This window comes from Pteropus vampyrus, unplaced genomic scaffold, assembly GCF_000151845.1.
Source record: "Pteropus vampyrus isolate Shadow unplaced genomic scaffold, Pvam_2.0 Scaffold78, whole genome shotgun sequence".
Lineage (NCBI taxonomy): Eukaryota > Metazoa > Chordata > Mammalia > Chiroptera > Pteropodidae > Pteropus > Pteropus vampyrus.
The window spans coordinates 5,994,401-6,016,297 of NW_011888859.1; the positions used below are offsets into that span (position 1 = coordinate 5,994,401).

General features: G+C 39.4%; 1 protein-coding gene and 1 pseudogene across 1 annotated transcript in view; both read left to right on the forward strand.

The window, feature by feature from the left end:
- Window positions 1–940: 940 nt before the first annotated feature.
- LOC105293859 (sorting nexin-9) overlaps window positions 941–21,897 on the forward strand; it is a 37,515-nt gene continuing 16,558 nt past the window's right edge. Inside the window, exons 1-5 of the mRNA XM_011362733.2 lie at window positions 941–1,066; window positions 3,579–3,653; window positions 4,883–5,008; window positions 19,055–19,220; window positions 20,841–20,991. Coding sequence (XP_011361035.2) covers window positions 989–1,066; window positions 3,579–3,653; window positions 4,883–5,008; window positions 19,055–19,220; window positions 20,841–20,991 — 596 coding nt within the window. The 5' untranslated portion in view covers window positions 941–988. The remainder of the gene's footprint in view (window positions 1,067–3,578; window positions 3,654–4,882; window positions 5,009–19,054; window positions 19,221–20,840; window positions 20,992–21,897) is intronic.
- Window positions 6,403–6,521, forward strand: LOC111741459 (annotated as a pseudogene).

A 21,897-nucleotide genomic window follows, 5' to 3' on the forward strand; every position in this document is an offset into this window, starting at 1 on the left:
AGTACAGTTCCATGAGTCCTATTTGACTAGCCCTGTGGGTAAACTTCAGTTTTTCCTCTTAGGACAATTACTTTTAAAATAAACCATATGTTTTCTAGGTATGTGTGAGCCCCAGTTTATAAGATATTTATTATATATCATAAAAGTGTATATAAAATATATTTTTTACAACCGTGATTTTCTCTCTTGGAATACTTACACGTGTGGCAATATTCCAAGGCATCCACATTTCTGGGTTGGTGCCTCAAGGACCCTCTTGAGGAAGAGGTTGAAAGAGCAGCCCCACCTCACATCAACCAAGCTGCTTCTCTTATTCTGTTTTCTATGAAGTTAAGATTTCTTTGCAGGGAAGAGTTTGAAAACTACAGCTGTTCAGGTTCTTGGCCAGTACACACAGGTCAATAAAATCATTGCGTAGTGGGAGGTATTGGAGCAGAAGAGAGTAAATACATCTTGCTACCCAAATCCTAAATTTCTGACTTTACTTGCCTGGGGGTACTGCATTATCAGAGTTCATCCCAGTGGCTCTAGATAAAGAATAGTGAGAGTTTTAACTGCATTGAGACTGATCTAAAGATGTGTGACTTTTGTATGTGCGTCCATATTTGCATGTGTGTGTTCCCAGAATGAGCAATATCTGTATTTTCACTTGGTACCTCCTGAGAGGAGGGGCACACTTTTTTTTGCCCCGACCAAGGGGGTGTAATTTGAGTACTTTGGGGAGCTAATCCTCAGTGCAGTGTGGGCAGCTACCAGAAACTTCCCCTGTTCCCAAAGCAGAACAGGGGCTCTCCCCCGTGGGCGTCGCTTTTCCTCTCGAGAGGGCGATCAGTCACGTTAGTAACATGCCCCCCTTTCTTCCACTGCATGATGACGTGTTTGTTCACGCCAGCATGTTTACAGAATGAACTTAAAGGTTGTTAGCTTTTCTACTGTTAAGTTTATATTTGTAACTTCTTTTCCTCTCCACTTGTAACAGGCTCGGGTTATGTATGATTTTGCTGCTGAACCTGGAAATAACGAACTGACGGTTAATGAAGGAGAAATCATCACAATTACAAATCTGGTAAGAGAACTATTACATTTAAGTCTGACTGTCCCTTAAGGACTTATTTTTAAGATTTTATTTTTTTAATAAATTGATCATTCAAGTACACATAAATTTTTTTTCCTATTGATTACAAAGTATTTATGGTGGAGTAAGAATATGTTAGAAGCATTGAGAAAAGTTTAGTCCCCTAAAGATAGCTAGGCGGGGTTCCATCGGACAGAAATGGAAAGACATCACAGCCAAATCAAAGGTTTAGTGATTAGAAAGTATTCAGGGTTTCTTAGAAGTCTCACTACCATTTATTGACGACCTATGTGCCAGGTATTTAGCTAAGTGCTGTGCATATTTTCTTTAAATTGTTTTTCCCATGAACTCTGTGAGGTTGGTATCTTTAATCTCTTTTTACAAAAGGGTAATGAGACTTAAAGAAGTAACTTGCCCAGGATCATTCTACTCATTAAGTAGAAAATCAAGGATTCAAAACCACAGCTGTTTGGCTTCTTAAGCCTCTGCTTTTTCTTCTCTGCTGGGGAACGCCACACGTAAACAGGTGTCCCAGGAGTACAGGGAGTGTATATGCCAGTAGGAGACAGACTAAGAAAACTGGCTTTTAGAGCCAAATCACACAGGACCTGTGCACAAGGCTATAAACTTTGGATTTCATTTGTTAAGTAGTGGATTTGTTTAAGGGTTTTGCTTATTTTGTGGTTGATATTGCTGTATGGAGGTGACATGATGAGACCTGCACTTCAAGGAAATTAATCTGGCAGAGGTGTATCGAAGGAATGGTGCAGTTGGAGTCTAGGGACCTGACGTCGGGTGGTAGCAATAGGAGTTGAAAGGAAGTGGATGCAGGAGGCTTTGGAGACTCAGACCCACTGTCGGTGAGAAGAGTCAGGGATCCCTGAGGTTTTTGCCCTTTGTACCTGAGATGGTGGTGGATTTATTAACGTATATAACTCAGGAAGAAGAGCTTCTTTGGAAAGATTAAATGAGTTTAGTTTTAGATACGTTAAGTTTAAAGAATAGTAAATAATCAATCCTGACTTGTAGCTTTGGACCAGTTTAAAAATGAAAATGCAGAGCTGGAAAGGAGGGCCAGAGACAGGCTGGCTCCCTGGACATCTTTGACAGTAAGCACGTGAGGAGAGGTGCCAGGAGGGCCAAGGGGACTCTGGGAAAAGGGAGGAGGCGATGCGGGCATGCTCCGCCCCGTGGGAGGGAGGAGGACTGTGGCCGCACAAAGAGCAAAGTAGGAGAAACAGCAGTGACCGAGAGGATGGTGGTTTCTTCACATTGGTGGTGTTTTATGTGTCTTAGATACCAAAAGGAATTACTGGTAGAAGAAGTATATGTCGTTTTATAAAATATGCTAGGTGCATGTAAGTAAATAGGTTCTATTTTTAATCACAGGAGACATTAATATTCTTTTATATACCCATCTAATTTTTTTAATCAAAAAGCATTTTTCATATCTTGGTAAAATAGTATTGTCTTTAAGTTGCTGTCAAAAATGGACAAACTTAAAGTGATTTTAAAAAATGATGTTTTATCTAGATGCAGGTAATTAACTAATTAGGGTACAATTTATGAACTTACTATTTTAAGGGGGAAAGGTGGGACTTTGCTGAGACAATAGATTGAAAAATGGGGAATCCTAGTATAGAGTGCTTTATTTAGTTTATTAATATTACTTATCCAGAAGAGCTAAGGAATCATGGGCCAGTTAGGTTTTTTTAAACAGTAGGCAATCCCAAAGTTTTGAGGCTTAAACGACTGTTTGTTGTTGCTCGGGGATCTGCAGCTCATCTGGATGGTTCCACTGACCTGGGCTTGCTCATGCGCCTCATCTGGTGTCAGCCTGGGGCTCCGAGGGTTCATGTGGCCTCACTTACTCATATGTCTGGCAGTGCTCCTGCTGGGGGTTGGCTGGCTTTGGATGGGGTGACAAGGAGATTGGGCCTTGTCTCTCTCATCATGTAGCAACCCAAATGTATTCACATAGCAGCTCTTTTGTGGGAAAAAGGTGTTGTTTGGGGTAAATAAACGATCTGAAGTGCAAAGCCTATTGAGGACAGGCTCTGAACTGACTGCATATTATTTCTTTTGGCCAAAGTGGTCACAAAGGACAACGCAGATTCTAGAGGAGGGAGTGTGCTTTCTACTTCTTGACAGTCGGAGCCGGAAATCACTTTTTGTAATCCACAACAGACCAGTAGATAGAAATGAAGTACAAAATGATGGCATTCTATTAATAGGCTGTTTTAAAATTTTCGATCACTTATTATTGAAGTTTGATTTTTCTTGTCTTTAGATTTTATCATTTTCTGGAGTAAAGAGAAGGCTTAAGAATTTAAAAGTTTGAGCTGTGTTAACTCGATGAGTAAAATGCTTAATGTTAATTACTTTTCATGCCTAACAGTTTCCAAACAAAATTTCCGCAGGAAACTCTAAGTCTTTTTCTTCTTTGTTTTCTTTTATCTTTCCTTCCTTTCTGTTTTTTTTTTTTTTTCTTTAACTCTCTCAGGATGTTGGCGGAGGATGGCTGGAAGGAAAGAACAGCAGAGGAGAACGAGGTCTTGTTCCCACAGACTATGTTGAAGTAAGAACTTACTGTCACGTATTGATTAAACGTAGTCTTTGTCAAACGTCTTTTTATGAATTACCCACTTAAAGGACAAACTGGAAGATAGCAACTTTATTTTTAATAAAAACAATTTCCATTGTAAAAGTAGTACATGGTAATTAGATAAAATGTGGAGAGTACGTTGAATTAGAACTAAGAAAAAATATCACTATAGTCCACGTCCAAAGAGTGACTCCAAATATTTAGGTTAAGTTCTTTCTGAGGATAGCAACTGTTTTTCATTTGCTCATATTATATAAAAGCTGTTACCTACAGTACCGTTTATTGAAGAATTGATTCATAAAGCTTAAATAGTAGGTTTTTTTAAGTAGCTAGCTTCTCCCTGTGTTAATTTAGGACATACATCTTGATTCCTTCTTCCACTCCCAGACAGAAGGGTCATGAATGAACTGCTATGGACCATAGCCCGGTTTAAACTCTATTATGATAGATGCCAAGGGCGGTGTTAGAACACTCTGAATGAATGAGGTTCCCAGCCTGAGACACACCCACTCAGCTGACAAACCTCTTCTGAGTCAACCTCCTGGCGCCCCCTGCTGGTTGTCTGTAGGTCTCTCAAAACAAAGTACCCAGTTGGTGATAAGCTTGTCTCTGTGATTCTAGAAACTAAGGTTGCCTGGTGCCCTGTGAGTAAAATTGGAATGAGGTCAAGCATAAAAGTACCCGTGGTTTCCCTCCAGTAGAGAGGAATATGCCGTGGGAAGATGTTTACCGGGGCGCTGCCTGCAGAATGGGAAGGCTGCCTGTTCCTGATTGAATTGGCGTGGGAAGTTTTGAATCCTTTGGAGAATCTGATGAAATCTGTAGCCCTTCCTCTCAGAAATATGTGCATGCGCATGAACCCCAACCTTTTTCATATAGTTTCAGAGGGTTCATAGGCCCCTTAACTCGGTCCACATGTCTTATGTTTGTGTTGTATTTTAGTCATGCATTCTGTATTCTAAAAGTTGACAAGAATGAGAAAAATCTGAGGATTGAAGTGGATACGGGCATCAACTGCATCTTCTAGAATTCTGCATGTTTACAGAAAGGAATAATTAACACAAATGTTTTTGGGCCTGCTTGCCCTTTAGAATATAACCCCCTTTTCCATAATAGCTGACAATTCTTACTCGCCCTCAGGGACTCTAACTCTAAAATAACTCTAATCTATGGAAATAATTGTGATTCTTCCTAATATTCAGATTTTGCCCAATGATGCAAAAGATCCATTTTCTTGTGGAAATTCCGTGGCCGACCAAGCCTTCCTCGATTCCCTCTCAGCAAGTACAGCTCAAGCCAATGCGTCAGCTGCCAACAGTAACAACCAGGTAAGTCTTACATCATCCTACAGGATGAGGCTGGCTTTACTGAAAACAAAGTGCATTCGTGAAAGCTTGTGATGTGTTATAGCTGTTAAATGTTTGTGTGGCATTTCCGTGGGTATTAACAAAGAACTCGCCTGTTGAACCTGCTGAAGACTGTTTATAAAGTTGATCATAAGAGAAAAGGCAGGGTATTCATTGAGAATGGCTTTTAAAAGTCTGGCATGATATGAACACAGACCCCATAGTTGTGGATATCCTGTCAAGTGAGAATGTAAAACAAGAAGAAGTGTCCTGGGCTGAGGCAGCCAGTCTCTGGCTGGGACAGGGAACAATTCGTCTGACCTTGGCACCTTACAGATACTCTCAGGCAGAGCAGGTGCAGCACGTGCCAAAGTGACTGCAAATCCAGCACTCAGCCCTTAGTGCTATTATTACAGTTTTATTTGGAACTTAGAATAGTGGGACAAACTGAGGAAAATCCATTGAAATTTTACATTAATTTAAATGAAAATTCGATCAGTTTAGATGATGCTGCCTAGTTCAGTTATTGCTAGATGATTACCTAGAGTGACGACAAGAAAATTGAGGGGATGGATAGCAAAATGTTATTGCTGCCTACATCCTTAGAAATGAATGAGTTTTAGGAATGTTATTTCTTGATATTTTTTCAACTGCATAAAAGGTTTAAATCATGTGAAGCCAAATAATCATATCACTTATAATGATTTGCTTACAGAATCTTAACCTCCCAGGAAAGTTTATCAAAGTATTATTAACATATATTAACTACAGATGTTATAGACTTTATATAGCTTTTTGTGGACACCCTGAATTATGAATCAATCTGGCCCAAATATTTAAAATTCAGAGGCAAAGCGATCACCATAGTTGAGCATTTTCCTGTATTTTGTTACTCTGTAATATCTGAGAACATTAGTAGTTAAAGATTACTGAAAATAAAATGTGAAGAAACAGCAGTTAAACCTTACCTGAAGTTTAACCAGGGACTCTCACCCTGACCACTGTTAACATATGGGGCCCAGTACTTCCTTATTGTGATGTTCAGCAGCATCTCTGGCCTCTACGCACTAGATGCCAGTAGCACCCCCATCATTTGTAACAACCAAAATGTCTCCAGAATTTGTCAGATGTCCCCTGGGGCCCAAGTCAACCCAACTGAGATTCATCAAGCTAAACAAAAACATCAGTAAAGTGAGTTTACGTTAAGTTAAAGACAACATTTTAATAAAAGGGAATTATAATGAGATGATCATAGAATAAGTGAAGGAAAGAAGATGGAAATATTCATCTTATTTTAATTCAAGAACCTACTTCAGCCATTATCTCAAGATATGCTGAAGCTCTTTAGCTGATGAACACATTCTAAATCGGGCATAGACTACGGCCATGCCACCCTGAACAAGCCCGATCCCGTCTGATCTCGGAAGCTAAGCAGATTCGGGCCTGGTTAGTACTTGAATGGGAGACCACCTAGGAAGACCAGGTGCTGTAGGCGTAAAAAAAATAAAAAATAAGGGATTGTAAGCTGACAAAGTCCTTGCAATCTGTGAGGTCAACCAAGGGTTGCCTCGCCTAAAAAAAAAAAAAAATCAGGCACAAATCTTGTTCTGTTCTAAGAGTCCTTAGTAATCAAGTGTAGTAATATAAACTGATTAGCATAAATCTGAATTTTTTTCTTCCAGGTTATTTAGAAGAAAATAATAACCAACTTTTAAAAAGTTGGATTTTTACCAACCCAATTTAATATTAAATCTAATTAGATCTTTTGAAAGAAAAGAAAAAGTAAGCTGAAACTAGAACTAACAAAATATAGAAAGCATGACCATAATTAATTGAGCATTTGGATTTCATTTAAATCAAGCAAAAATATTTTTAACAGCCATCTGTATTCTCAGTGATCTAGGCTATGAGAGCAATTTAAATAGGCCAAAATTGTGCTCCGTTTTACAAATACATGAAGATGTCATGAATAAGAAACCAGACAGCCATATTTATTTGGCAGCTTTTAAACATTTCTGAATGTCAGTAAAAAACTGCATTTGTTTCAGTGATGTGCATCTTGGGATTTTCTCATTACTCTGGCCTGTGTTCTCTTGCAGAGGACAGTTTTATTCGGAGGACAGATTTGTCAGAGAGCCAGGCCTCTCTCTCTTCTCCCTGATCGGGCCATGCAGGGTGCACCCCGTCTTTTCAGCCCGGTGCGCTGCAGACTTCTGTTTACCCTTCTCAGTACAGTTAATCTCAGTCAGGCTTTCTTCCTCCACAGGCAGGTTAAAGCTCCGTAGCTCAGTTGCTGGTTATCTAAAGGTTTGACTGTAGTATCTTTCTTTTAAATCATATCTTTAAAAAAAAAAAAAAGATCCTCTAAAGTTCATGTCCATCTGCAGATCTCCTTGAATAACTTATTTTTGAACCTGGTAATTTTTTATTTATTCAAGCCTTACTTTGTATTTTTAATCTATATTGCATTCCAGAGAAACTAAATTCATAAATTTATAACCAAATATGTAAAATAGCACTTTCTTTAGCTTTTTGTTTTTCTTAAAACTCCTAATTTGGGGTTGCTTAGGGTACCTTGTGGCTCTAGCTTCTTACAGAACAGTCACAGGGTAGGTTCAGTAACTGGTGGAGACGTAGCTAGCACTGATACATTCATTACAATGACCCGTTATGATCTTTTCTCCCTTGGCTAGTATATGAGGGAACCGTTTATCTGTAAAACAATCCAATCGCCTGGCGCTAGGTACAGACAAATTGTAAACGTCAGAGGATTATAATGCATTATTCTTTAAATGTGTTGGAGCACTTTAATTTTAAAAATGATAAAACTTTTATTTTTTAGATATTTGGAGAGAATAAAGAACTTTTTCTTTTTCTTTTTTTTTAATAACCTTGGAATATGAAAGGCCTTTCTGAGCAGGACACAGTATCTAGCAGCCATTAAGGAAAGAATTGCTACATTAGATCAAAAAATAATATTAAACTAGGAAAAACATTTCCAACATGCCACAGATACTAGCTAATTCTCTTAATCTACAGAGAACTCTTCTAAATCTATAGTAAAAAGATGAACAACTTAGGAGAAGAAATGGGCAAAGTATGTGAACAGAGTTTTCATTGGAAAGAAGTACAAATAGCAGATTTCAACCTGAGTCTCTGTGTGAAGAAGGTTTGTGTTCTCAGCATTGGCTGTAGGACCAGGAGCCATCTCCAGCCCCTCACGCCATCATTGGCTGGGTTACCAATCAAAACCAGTGCAGTTGTCACAGAAAGTACTTTGGGATTATTAATGATTTTTTAACAATTTAGGTGTTAAATGCTCTAAGTTAAGTGAGTATTTAGGAATGTAACATCTTTTTATTATGCAGAGATTTTCAGTGTAACATATGTTATGAAGGAATTTTTATTGGTTAACGGATGAGGAAGGCTGTAGTACTTCTATGTTAGAACTGCATTTTGCTTTTTCATTTCTCAAGAAAATCTATTTTGGGCCCTTTAAAGGCCATTTTGTAGTCTATTTTTAAATAAATCTGCAAAAGAAACCTTCACTAAAGTATTAAGTTTGCTTATTATTTCATTATCTCAAGGTCCGTAATGCCTAGACCTCTCATAATTGCTTATCAAGATTTCCTCTTCACAAAACCCCATCGAAAAGGTTCTCTTTGTCTCTCCACACCCCACTCCCAAGTGCATCTCCTCAGTACTTGATGACAGGGCTTTGTAAGGAAGGTTATATACATCCACTTATAGGATTTCTTGACATTTATCTTCAGAACTGCTTTAGGTAGGCAATACTAACTTTCCATGTTTCTTTGATCTCAGATCCTTGCTTTATATATGAAAGATAGCTTTGTGCATGCAGGGAACCTTTCAGAAATACATGCTGGTGAAATTTATTTCTTGTAGTGGTTTCGGTGGTGATATTTGTTTTTGTCCAACAGAAAACAAATGGCAAAAGCAAAGGTTTTGTTTTTTTCTACCTTAAAACTGCTATGATAAAGGGCTAATTAGCATTGTTATATGTACAACTCATCATCAGAAGAGTTCCCATAAAAGCCCATTTAGCATAAACTTTTATTAGCTCTATCTGGAAGTCAATGTTCTTTTGCTATTTGTGGCATCATAAAACTACCTATTTTAAAACCTTGTGCTAACAAAAGAAGTAAACTCTCTAGGCTAGTACAAGTATTATTCATTTTCTAAGGCAAATTTTATTCTTTTGATTTTCTCTATTTAAAAAATAAACACCTGGAATTGGCATCTGGTGGTTCAGAATGAGAATTAATTAAGGATTTGTTAAGCCGTTTAAATTTCAAGGGATAATTTCTAGTTAGTATTGATGTGACTGGCTACAAATGGGTTTAATATGTCCTAATGATCTAGCCTCATTTTAAAAAGAATGTACAAGTTTTATATTTATTAATGGTTTTCTGAAGTCAGTAGGACTTCATCTGTAGGATTAGATGTTGTCTTTTGAGCAAATATAAAGGACAAAATAGGAAATTTTACAACTCTTCTGTATTTTGACCTGAAATAGTTCTTTACCTAAAAGAAATTTGTACCCACTGTAGACCTTTTTGAGAAAAAGAGTTGTTAAGTCTGTGTCAGAAACTGAAGTGTTCTTGAGTGCAGGAATCACATTATTTGCTTTGTATTTCTACTTCCTAACACAGTTGGCACATGGCAATTAAATGTTTGATAAATGAGGAATGTCAGATAAAGACTGGTCATGTGACTTGGCAAAGAAAAAAAAAGAAAGAAAGCTATGATAACCTCAGCCTTCACAAAACAGGTAGCTTTTCATTCATTTTTATTGTATACCCCTGGCAAAGTCTTGCCCTGGATGTTTCTAGTTGCACAATTTTTCCTTCTTTCCTTCCAAGCAGGAAATCATTTATTAGGGTATAGTCGTATGATAGGCCATGGCATGGTGAGCTAAATGACAACACAACCCATAGGACATAGAAGTGTGTGATGGAGGCACAGCGAGAGTTTCCTTCTTTGGTAGTGAGGTGGACCCTCGAACGCTTCTCCGGCCTCTCCTCCGAGATGATAATGTAAGAGGTAGTGAGCCCAGGGTTAGGGACTCCTCTTACCTGATGGACTTAGCAAGATGAATGACCCACATTAAACTCCACGTGTTTTCTGCAAGGGGCCAGATGAGCAGTGGCAACTCTGACTGCTCATCACTGTCTTTTGAGCCTTCATGTATCCTTCATACTCCTGTGTGCTGGTCTGGTAGAAAGCAGCCTTAATGAAATATAAATTATCTTTTTCGTGATTCTCAGACCTAGGTCACTTGAGGTCTGACCTGGTTCAAGTGGACACAGAAATAATGGCATTTGTTGCCCATCTCTTCATCTTCCCCCATCCTCTCCGAGTGTTGTTCTCATGGTCTCTGCGGTGAACGTTTTTTTCTTGGACCACGTCTTGTCTACTTACCGGGTACCCAGTTAATTGAGTCAGCGCTCACTGTTGTTACCTGACAAGCTCTTGTTTAGGTCTTACTGCGTTTTCATTGACATCTGTTGTCAGAAGTAGGAGTTTGATTCTTATTATTCCAGGTCCCCCAAGGATGTCATATATAAGAAGCAAATACAGCAAAACCAGAACCTATCATTTTTGTGGTTGGCAGTTACAGACTAGTGTTTTTATTTTCTTTAAAAATTCTTTTTAAAATAACATTTTATCGTTGTGGAAGCAGTACATGTGTTCGTGTGTGAACATGGGTGGGTGCACACATGTACGCCCATATGAGACATGTATAGGAGTATTTACTGTTGGTAACCTTTTAAAAGTTGACAATCCTTTCCTTTTTAGTAAATTTTCATCTCACATATTATTCAGACCAAATTTAATATCCCAGCGGACCCCCAATTGTTCTTTACAACTTGTTGGTAAGTTAGTGTCCAGTCTAGGACCAAGCATTACATCTGGTTATGTCCATTATGTCCCTGTGAATTCTTTTCTCCAGTGTCTGCTTTTTTAGAATTCCACCTTAGCCAGTTGTATAAAATTCTTAAGTTCTGGATTTGTCTGGTTGTTCCCTTTTCTGTTGCTTCACATTGCTCCTCTATCCTCTGTACTTTTTATAAATTGGAAGGTTGTACCTAAAGGCTCAAAGGATACATAATGCACATTTTGGGCAAGAATATATCATAGGTGATATTGTGTATTCATGTTGCATCGCATCATATCCGGTCAGCCCACCATTACTGATCAGAATGACCTCGGGTCAGGTTGATGACAGTCTTGTGCCTCCATCATCAATTTATATTTTTTCCGTGTGACCAGAAAGTAATCTGGTATTAATTTAATGCTATTAATCATTCACCTAATGGTTTACCACCAGTGGATAATCCTTGCCTGCCCGAATCAATGTTATTTCTTCCACATTTACTGAACTGGCTTTCTTCTGTAAAGTAGCACTTTCCTCCATTAACTGAAGCTAGTTAGCTACCTGAAAACGTTTGTATTGGAATTCAATATAGATGTCTAATTCTTTCCCTTTAATTGCCTGTATTCAAAGTAAGAAGTTGTTTAAATAGTTTCTTCTAATCGTGACAATGAGTTTCCCTACCTTTCTTTTTTTTAGTATATTATGGACCCATGGATTTACATTGATTCAGTGTGTTTCAGCCCCCTAGAGTGGATTTTTCTTTATGCTTAAAATTATTACCCCTTGGAAGCCCATTCATAGTGTTTCCTTTGTCTCATCAATATTCGAAAGCTTTCTCGCTCTTAAATATTGTTAATTCTATCATCTGTGTTATTACTGGGTCAGCTACGATTGATTTTTCTCTTGTTGTAGGTCATATTTTCCTGCTTCTTTTCATGCCCAGTGATTTTTTATTGGATGCCAGACATTGTGATTTTTACCTTGTTATATGCTGGATATTTTTGTATTCTCATAAATACTTTTGATCATTGTTCTGGCATGCAGTTAAGTGACTTAGAAACAGTTTAATCCTTTCAGTCTTATTTTTAAGCTTTTTAAAGTGGGACCAGAGCAACATTTAATATAAGGACATTTTTGCCCTTCCATGGTGGCAAAACCCTTTTTAGCTCTGTACCCAGTACCCTATGAATGATGGAGTTTTCAGTTCTGGCTGGTGAGGCAGGCCCTGTGTGAGGGGTTGATGCTCAGTCCTCTCACGTGCACACGCTGTCTGGTCCTGAGCCAAGACCGGGTTCCCTTCAGTCATATCTCCCCATCAGGCTTCTGCCCACATGCCCATCTCTGTCCCTCAATTCACAGAGACCACTGGGCTTCGTGTGGGTTTTCCACCCCCGATTTGTAGCCTGGAAAGTCTCTCTAGGCAGGGACCAGGTCCTTTATTGCCTGATGCCCAGTGGTTTGAAAACAGTTGCATATTATATCATTATCATTTTTTTTTTTAATTTTAAGTGGAAGCATAAACTGATCCCAGTTACTCTGTCTTGTCTTCTTTGTGTATTAATAGACCTCCAAAACCAAGTTTATCTACATCTATAAAATAGAAATAATACTACCACTTGACTTCACAAGACAGTTGTACCTGAAAATGCATTCTTATATCACTATAAACATTAAATAGTGGCAGTGACTTCCCTAGCAGATAGTGGTAGAGCTGGGATTTGAAGCCTGGAAATTGGACTCCAAGGTTGTCCTCTTAACAGTGATGCCAGTTTGGCCATTGATTGGCTTCATGGGCGTGTACCAGTTTCTGTTCTCACAACGATGCTGCATACCGAGCCAGTCTAGACCTCAGGGCACACACCAAAAGACCTTGACTCCTGAGTCCATGGCCTGGCCAGGCTGCTTTGTGCTCTCAGCCGGGCTTGGTAGGATTCCCCATGGCTCTGTGGTTGTTTCACGTTGACCAGGTGACTCTGCTTATCTCTGCTGGGCTCTCTCCCGTGTATGGTGGCCATAAAAGCAGAAGGTTCAGAATCTTAACATTTTTTTAAAAAGCTTGGCTATGTTTTCTCCCTTGAGTTTTTTTTCATTGGCTGTATGACTTGCATTTGTTCCTTCTGCGCTGCTTATAATTATCTTTAGTGCATCGGTGATACCGAGTCATGACAAGTCTTTAGAGTCTGTGCTAATGCGTCGAGGATAACCCACTACTGCACAGTTGGAGCTTTGCTTTTTTGCATGTAATGTTTGTGAACAAAGGGCATGCTGGAATTTTCTGATGAACTTAGCTTTGCTATGATTTTGCTGTTTTTAGTTAAAAGTTTTGGTATACTCTTTTTTTTTTCTCCATTTACTGAGCACCTTTTTTATTTTAAGATGGATGTTTTGGCTCAGATTGGTTGTGTTGAAAGTCTCAGCCAGTCACCACCTTCTTCATCTTCTCCTTCTCCTCCTTCTTCCATAAATAAGGTAAAATTCAAACTTGAATGCAAGAGAAAATAAACGTTTAAAACCCCTAGAAGTAATACTTTTTCCCAGTGAAGTCATTGTTTCTGATAAAGTATCTCACCAAAGCTCTTCTTGGGGATGTGGAGAACTCTGTAATCAAAAGCTTCTCTATTAATACGATCTGGCCTTGAAACCATTTGGAAATATAGCTGTCTGATCTTTTCCCCTAAAGCATAAAGGAATAGGTGGACTAGTACTCATGGGGGTTTACTCAGAGAACTGCTAGTCTTCATTCTTTTCTTTATATTCTAGATGAGCCCCCATATAATGAGATAACGTCTCCTGAGTGCATACCGTGTGCCAGATATTGTGTTAAGTTATATTCATTGTGTCATTTAATCCTTATAAAGCTCCTATGAAGAAGTTAATGTTACTGTACCCACTTTTTAAGTGTAGAAACTAAGAGAGTTGGAGTAAATTGCCCAAGTTCATACAACTAGTAAGTGCTAGAGCTGGGATTCAGATCCAGATAGACAGCTCTAGAGCCCAAGTTCTTAACCACTGCGCCTACGTGAAATTTACTCGAATCAAATTTTGTGTTGAAACCAGTGCTCCCTGGGATTTAGAATTCAGTGGACCACTATTCTTACCCTCGCCCCCTTTTGCCCCATTTTATATATTTGTGAGACACACAGCTTCCTTGTAGTTATCTCGGGAACAGCCATTGCATGGCCATGCTGGATCCGTTCTGTGGTCTTTCTGGCTCTACAGGCACGTACAGAACAGACGGTCTGCTTTCTGAAGAAACTTACCTTATGTCTTTTCAGTGGATCTATTTTAAAAAGTCTCATGACATAAAGCCAGTGTAAATGTATTTCTCTCTTGTCTTGTGAGGATAGGATAGCTTTTAAATTTGGAGTGCTAAGTCAGCAGAAGTGTTGAATTAAGTGCCCCTGACCTAAGGAGCATTTAATTTAGTCAGTGTAGGGTTAGAGGAAGAGGCAGATACAATCAGCCAGTTTTGGTGCAAAGCAGGTTAAAATGCATTTATAAAACAAATCTTGACAAACATGCTTTTGGAGAGTTTTATTTTAACTAAAACTTAATTTACTAAGCACTTACTACACGCCAGGCCCCATGTTCAAAGGCAACAGGGAATCCCTGGTTACCTTGATGGACACAGCACTTCTCTGTGTCCCCTGCGTGCATCCTAATGCAGTTCAGAAGACAGAATGATTGTATACACAAATTTGTGGAATTTACTAACATTTCGTTCAGACTTCAAGCATTGAAAAGTTTAATGAATTTCATAGTGAATAATCATATACTCACCTTCTAGATTTTTTACCATTAACATTTTACTCTTCTTGCTTTATCACACATCTGTCTGTCTGTCCGTCTGTACCCGTCTTTATCTTGCAGCTTTTCTGCCGTGTGCTGACACTACTTTTATGCCATAGGAGGCATTGTTATTTTAAGAGCATGGTATGCCCTGTGCTGAAGATCGCTTATTCTGTGTTCGACCACAGCAGGTGATTTTCCTAGAAGAGACTCAGGTTGCTGTAGCTAAAGAAAATCCAATTTCCCTCTTTGTGAAATAATGACAGTGTTATGAAGGTTAGATGTCTGACAAAGAATAATGTGTATTTCATACAAATGATCAAAAACATCATATTTAACCACATTTTTTTTTTTTGAGTCCTTGCCACTTTATGTAAGGCATTTTGAGAATCTTTGAGAGAAATTTTTTAAAAATAAGACAGGCCTGTGCCCATGACTTACTAGTGGGAGTGACCACCTGATAAGCAAGTAGCTAACAGAAGACTGCCTGTGGGGGATGGAAGCACGTGGCAATGTCAGCAAGCAGGCTGGAGACCAGAGCCCTTAGTGAGGTAGATAGAACTTGACAAAATTTGCGAAGGTGAGGAAGAAGGCTTTTTGTGCAGATAGAACATTGTAAGCAAAGGCGAGGATGTGGGGAAGTTTGGGAGACTGAAAAGGTGAAGCGTAGAGTGAGGGCTGGTGGCAAGTAAGAATGAGGAATGTCACGGAAGGAAAAGTTAGAACCTCGATTGATGGACTAAGGAGCTTGGGTTTATTCCATGGTCAGCGAGAGCTAACGAAGAATTTGTAATTACGTGTGGTTGATAGAGTCAGGTGGGGTTTGGTACCATAAACAGAGGAAAAGAAGAGGACGAAGATGAAGACATTGCTGAGTAGAAAGGAGAGAGAGGGGAAAGTTGGAAGAAAGTAGGGAAGAGACACCACGGAGTTGGAGCAGAGGAGCAGAATGAATTACTGTGTGACCGAATGCCTGCGGTTAAGGGACAAAGAGGGTTATTGGGAGTTCAAAGCAAAGAAGTCAGAGGCCAAAGTATGGGAGGTGCAGATTAGAGAGACAGAATGTGACAGACTGTGTGAGCTGATTAATAGTTACTGATATTAGAGGAGGGGCCCTAGCGGTCAGTAAAACGTCATCCGCGAGGGAGAGGAAGGGAAGAGGAGAGAGATTTGGAAAGATGTGGATCAGGCTTGGAAAGATTTATCGGCAAGAGTCACATAAAACCAAGATGGAGTGTTCTAGGAAAAATAACAAAGGACAGAGAGAAGCAAGCAATTAACTAGATTTGCCTAAAAGGATTTCATAACCTTCATAGAGAGCTAAGATCATACACGTAACAAATACTATAGCAATTATTACAACCAGTTTGTAAACAAAGTTTTAAAGAGAACTATCATGTTACATGTTTCTGTCCTAAGTTGTAATTTTTTTAGGATACTTGCTGCAGACAACCCACATTTGACTTTTTTCCCCTCAATATTGATGGAAATCTTTCTCTGACAGTTTGCTAACACTTATAGTCTTATTGTCATGGTAATGCTGAACTTTTCACTTTTCCTGTTCTGGCTTAGGGCCTTTCTGTTCCTTTGCAGATGACTTCATTAAGCTTCTGTCAGTCTTTCCACACCGGAGTCAGGCGGCCTGGGTTTGAGTTCTAGACTGAGGCTACCCAGCTAGACAGAGGTAGAGCCAGAATTCCAAGCCCCTGGCAGCCAGCCTGGAAGGAAGTCGTGCTCCTAACTGAGCCGCCCTCAGCGTGCCACCATTTATGGAAATCCTAGACAAGCGAATGTCTGTATTCACTGTCACTTCACTGTACAAAATTTTTGTGCTTCTTGAGGTTTTATTTTAAAAACAAAACCCTATAGTTCAGAGCTTGAAGGGCACAGAGTATATACTGCTGAATAACACCCTCCCTCAAAGGAAACTGCGGAGAAAAGGGACCCTCATAAAGGAAGTGTGACTGCCAGACCCTCAGCATGACTGCCTGCTTTTCCAGTACCCACTAGAGTACTGGATACTCTAGTAGTTAGTCTGCTGTCTTGAACGTATCACCTTGTAAGTCATGTGTCCAAGAAATTCACTCATATGGATAAAATGTCTTTCTGCTATTAATATATTATTTAGAGCAAAGTCACTAGTAACTTCATTTTTTATATTGAGAGTATAAGAGATGTCAGAATGAAATCATACTTCTACATGTAAAACATATATTCTGTTTTTGATGCTTCTGTTACGTGGCAGGCAATTATCCACCCCATCTGCTGTCACTTAGGAGTGAAAAAGGCCAACCACCATAGAATTCTAAAATGTCAGAGAGGTATATTACACAGTTTGGGTAATTTTCTTACAAATCTTTCTCTCTCTCTCTCTCTCTCTCTCTCTCTCTCTCTCTCTCTCTCACACACACACACACACACACACACACACACATACACACTCACTCACTCTCTTTCATTTACTAACACTAGGGTTTTTTTTTTTAATGCAGGAAAGAAAACTCAAGTGAAGGGGAAAATTTGCTATTTCACATTCTTGGATAAACAAATTCAACATTGGAATTGTTTTTGTTTCTGTTTTTTAATAGCACTACTTGTTTTCTCCAAATTTATCTGTAAATTTAAGATGATTCAAATGAAAGTCAGGTTTTTTAAAAATTTGCCATCCTGATGCTAAAGTTGTTGTGTCAAACCTATAAAAGATGTTATGCTAAAGTGTTCGTGGTGTTTTATCTAGCGGGCTCCAGAGTAGCTTGCTACTTGTACAGATAGATTAGTAGGATGCAGTGGAGTCTAGCAGTAGGCCCAAGTTCAATATGATAAAGGTGACATTTCCAATCACTGAAGGAAAGATGGATTATTCATTAAATGGTGTTAGGACAGCAGACTAACTACAAGAAAAAATTAAGCTGGATTCCTATATTTTTTCTTATACCGATGTAAGTTCCAGGTAGATTAAAGATTTAAAATTTCAAAATCAAGGAACCAAAAACCAGAAAAACCATGATTGCCTCAGGTGTGGGTATAGCAAGTGCAAGAGGTAGATTACAGGTACTCTTCCTGCAATGCTCCTTGAAATTGGGTGCCATGTGTTTCCTGTTCCAAAATTTTATTTACAATGTTATTAAACTATAAAACTACTCTAAGGACTAATGAAAGAAAAAATACTTAAAAAATAGTTTTGGAGTATGGTAGCCCCCCGTTTGTGCAAGACGGAACTCCTTGGCATGTCAGGAGGAGTGTAGAAATGTAACTATAATCTCTTCAGAGAGCAATTTGACAAAATCCATCAAGTCTAAATGCAGTCTCATTAGCCTAGCAATTTTTCTTCAGGAATTTCACCCAGATTTATTGGCAAGTAGGGGAAGGATGTATAAGGATATGCATTGCAGCATTATTTACAGTAGCAAAATACTGAAAACTAGGTGAATGAGCATCACCATCTGCTGGTTAAATTATGGGGAATAAATACAATAGAACTCTCTGGGGCCATGTAAAAGAAAGATGTCATCCAGATGTGCTGATGTACTTTGGAGAATGTTTCAGGCTGTTAATTTGGTGCGGGGGGCGGGGTGGGGAGGGGGAAGGTACAGAGCAGAAAGTATAATTTGGGCTCACTTATATTAAAACCAAAAAGGATCTCTGTGCATGGGGTGTGTAATTACATAAAGGAACTTTGTCAGTAGTAGTTGTCTTTGAAAGAATTGGTGTCTTAAGGTGGTAAGCATATTTTAAATTGCACGTCCATTTATTCTGTTTGAATATTTTAAAGGGAATGTATTACTTTTTCAAATAAAAATAACACCTAATTAAACCTACAACCGATTGCTGTAAACCAGTTAAAGTGAATAAAACAGATCCTCATTATTAGCATGTATACTCTCCAAAACATGATGTTAACTGAAAGAAAAGACAACTTGCAAAAGGATACATACAGTTTAATGTTGTTTAGTTCAGCTTTAAAACATAGAAGTTACTTAGGAATGCGCACATGTGCAGTGGAAGTATAGAAACATGTGCAGGAGTGAATTCAGCTTCAGAGTAGTTACCTGGGAGAAGGAAGCAGAGAGGGAGTGGGGCAGCCTGCTCTAACAGTTTCTTTGTTGCTGTCATACAGTTCCTGAGCAAATATGGCAAAATGTTAACACCAATAAAATCAGGTTGATGCTGCTTTTGTTCTTTCGTACATGTTTAAAATTTTTTATTCAGATTTAAAATTGCTTTAAATTTCTATTGATTTCTTTCAGCACCTCTATTGTCTATTGTAGTCAGTTATGTGATTCCTGCTGACTTGAGTCATGTTTTCTAGATGTCACAAATTTTCTTCCTCCTAACAACAGGTCAGCAGTGGCAATGACCCCTGGTCAGCCTGGAGTGCCTCCAAATCTGGAAACTGGGACAGCACGGATGGCTGGGGAGCCAAGCCAGAGGGAGCTGCAGCCCAGAGAAACACTTCCAATAACTGGGACACTGCCTTTGGTCATCCCCAGGCCTACCAAGGACCAGGTAAGGAAGAGAGCTCTGCCGGCGATGAGGCCCACCTGAAGACTAGGGCATCTGAATCAAAAATGGATTTTAATCCAAGGAACTCATCTTAGGTGTTTCTAATAGCAAACTTATTTTTCTGGATCCTAATGTAGGTAGTTGTTGTTATAATCTTTAGTCCAATCTCAGTTGTCTGTCAAGGAGTAACAAATACAAATACTGGCAGGGGCCAGGTCCATAAAGCAGAAGGGCAGAGCGGCCCCCCTCTCGCCAGTGGATTGATACCATTGCAGGACAGCTGTGCTGGTGGTCCTGGACCTCCACAGTCCCAGAAAGAGACTGGAAAGCTTGATTTTTATGTCATCTTCGCACTTTAAAATCTTATCAACTAATACATTTGTTTTTAAATCTTGGGCCCCCCAAAAATGTGTATATAAATCGAATATGGTTCATCACCTACCAGTTTATGATCTCTGCTTAGCTATTTCATCTTGTCCTCGACTACCTGTTCGACTATCAGGCTATTTAATAAAAATACTGAGGCAGAAAAGGAATTTATAGAAGAGGAAACAATTCAGGAATTAACAAGTGGTATTTATGTCTGTTGTGAAATTAAATATAAAGATAAAAATCTGCTCAATATTTTTTTTATGATCCCTGTATGAGCGCACTGTGCCAGAAATTGAGTGCGCTACATGGCAAGGAACTTGCATGCGGGAGCCATAAAGGGCACAGGTACTGGTCCCAAGCCCCCACACGTAGGCAGGAGCTGGACTCTTGGCAGGCCCGGGAGTCGTGGGCTCGGTAGACATGTTGAGACCAGACTGCTGACATCGAGTTCTATAGTGATTTGGCGTGGCGCCAGGAAACTTGGCCCAGATCCTTCTAATACTTCCTCTTCTTTTCTCTTTTGGCCTTTGTCTCTCGTGGTGGCACTCTTAGGGCAGAGATCCCATGGCAGTTTCCTGCCTAATAGCAAAAGCTCACCTCAGACCACCAGAGGTGGGAGACAGAGGCACAGATGGGGAGGAGGAAGGAAGCGGGAGAGCGGGCAGCACCTTGTCTGACGCAGATGATGGTCATGTTAGGCTACCGATGCTGGTTAATTACTTCTTGTCTCTCATTTTTTCTCTTCCCGTTTCTCTTCCATCCCCCAGTCCGTTTCTTTCCATCTTTCCCCTCATTGCCCCTCCCTCACCTCTGTTATTATTGGTGTTACACAGTTCCTTTTCCAAGCCCTTTCATCCCTTTGTCCTCCCCAATCATCTTGACTTAAAGGGTATTGATCTGCTTATTTGCACATTTATAAAGCAGGATTTATCAATGAACGGGCCTCTAGGAGGCTTTCCTTGAGTACCACGTAGCGTTTTTATGGTCTGCATTTATCTGAAGTTACTTGGACTGACAGTCCTCTTTAAGTTGTTTCTAACGTGTCTTCTGCTGTAAAAGGCAGAATCTACAGTTCAAGCCTCAAAGCCGACTACAGGACCTATATTCCCTGTACTCTTCGAGTCTGCATTATACTCCACCCTTTTCTCCTTTTTTAATTGGTTAACCCACTTCGTAGTTTTTACCAGAAAATTAAGTCATTCCATTTTTATTTTGTTTTTCTTTACTGACAATCTTCCATGCCCACACCAGCAACTGGTGATGACGACGACTGGGATGAAGACTGGGATGACCTCAAGTCGTCTTCCCCCTACTTTAAGGACTCAGAGTCAGCCGAGGCAGGCGGTGCTGCGCGTGGGAACAGCCGTGCTGGTTCCTCGTCCATGAAGCTGCCACTTAACAAGTAGGTTTGAAGGGAGTCGGGGGGGTGTGGACTCCTCTCTGCGTAGAACAGACAGAAGGTACAGAGGGATTTTTCTCTTCTCTAATTTATGGCGTTTTGGGCGTGATTTGGTCATTTTTATTTTGATCGTAGCTTGGAAGGTTATTTAAAATTTTCTTTTCATTTTAAAGGGAAATATTTGTAAAATTTAATATTCCGCAAACACTGTTTTTACCTTTATCAACTCTGTGACATATTAAGGTTTCACTGCTGATGTCACAGGAAAACTAAAAATAACTGTCTTTTAAATGTTTTACTATTTTTTGGTCACCTACCATCTTGCCAGGCATTGCGCAAAGCAGTTTGCATGCATTCTTATGTGGCCCTCGCTTCCCTGTGCTGTACACACAATCTCTGTTTTACTGTGGGAGAAACTGAAGCCCAGAGAGGTTAAGTGAGTGCCCACGCTCACATAGGTGGTAAGTGGTCTGGTCTGGTCAGGATTCCATACCAGACCCCGGGCTTCTGAGTACGTGCTCTGAACTGCTGCGCCTAATGTGTTTAGGACTTTGTTTTCACTTAGGTTAAAAAAAAAAAGTTTTGAATAGTACTTGTAGATAACACTGTTTAACAGGAAAGCATATGGAAAGGGAAAATATGGACAGAGCATTGTAGGATGGATGGCTTGGTAGAAAGTTCTGGATAAGTCTGTAGTTTATACCAGTGTAGTTTGAAGGAAATAAAATTTATGATGTCCATAAGAATCTTTGGGCACTCTTTCTTACAGCAGTTATAGTTAAAATAGTTTTATTTTCTAAAGTTACTAATACTCTTTCTCAGTGTCCCAAGTTCATGATTCAAAGCAGATATTAAGGAATGTTAATCCATATCTGGAAAAAATTGTAAACATAATGTTAGATAAATCTA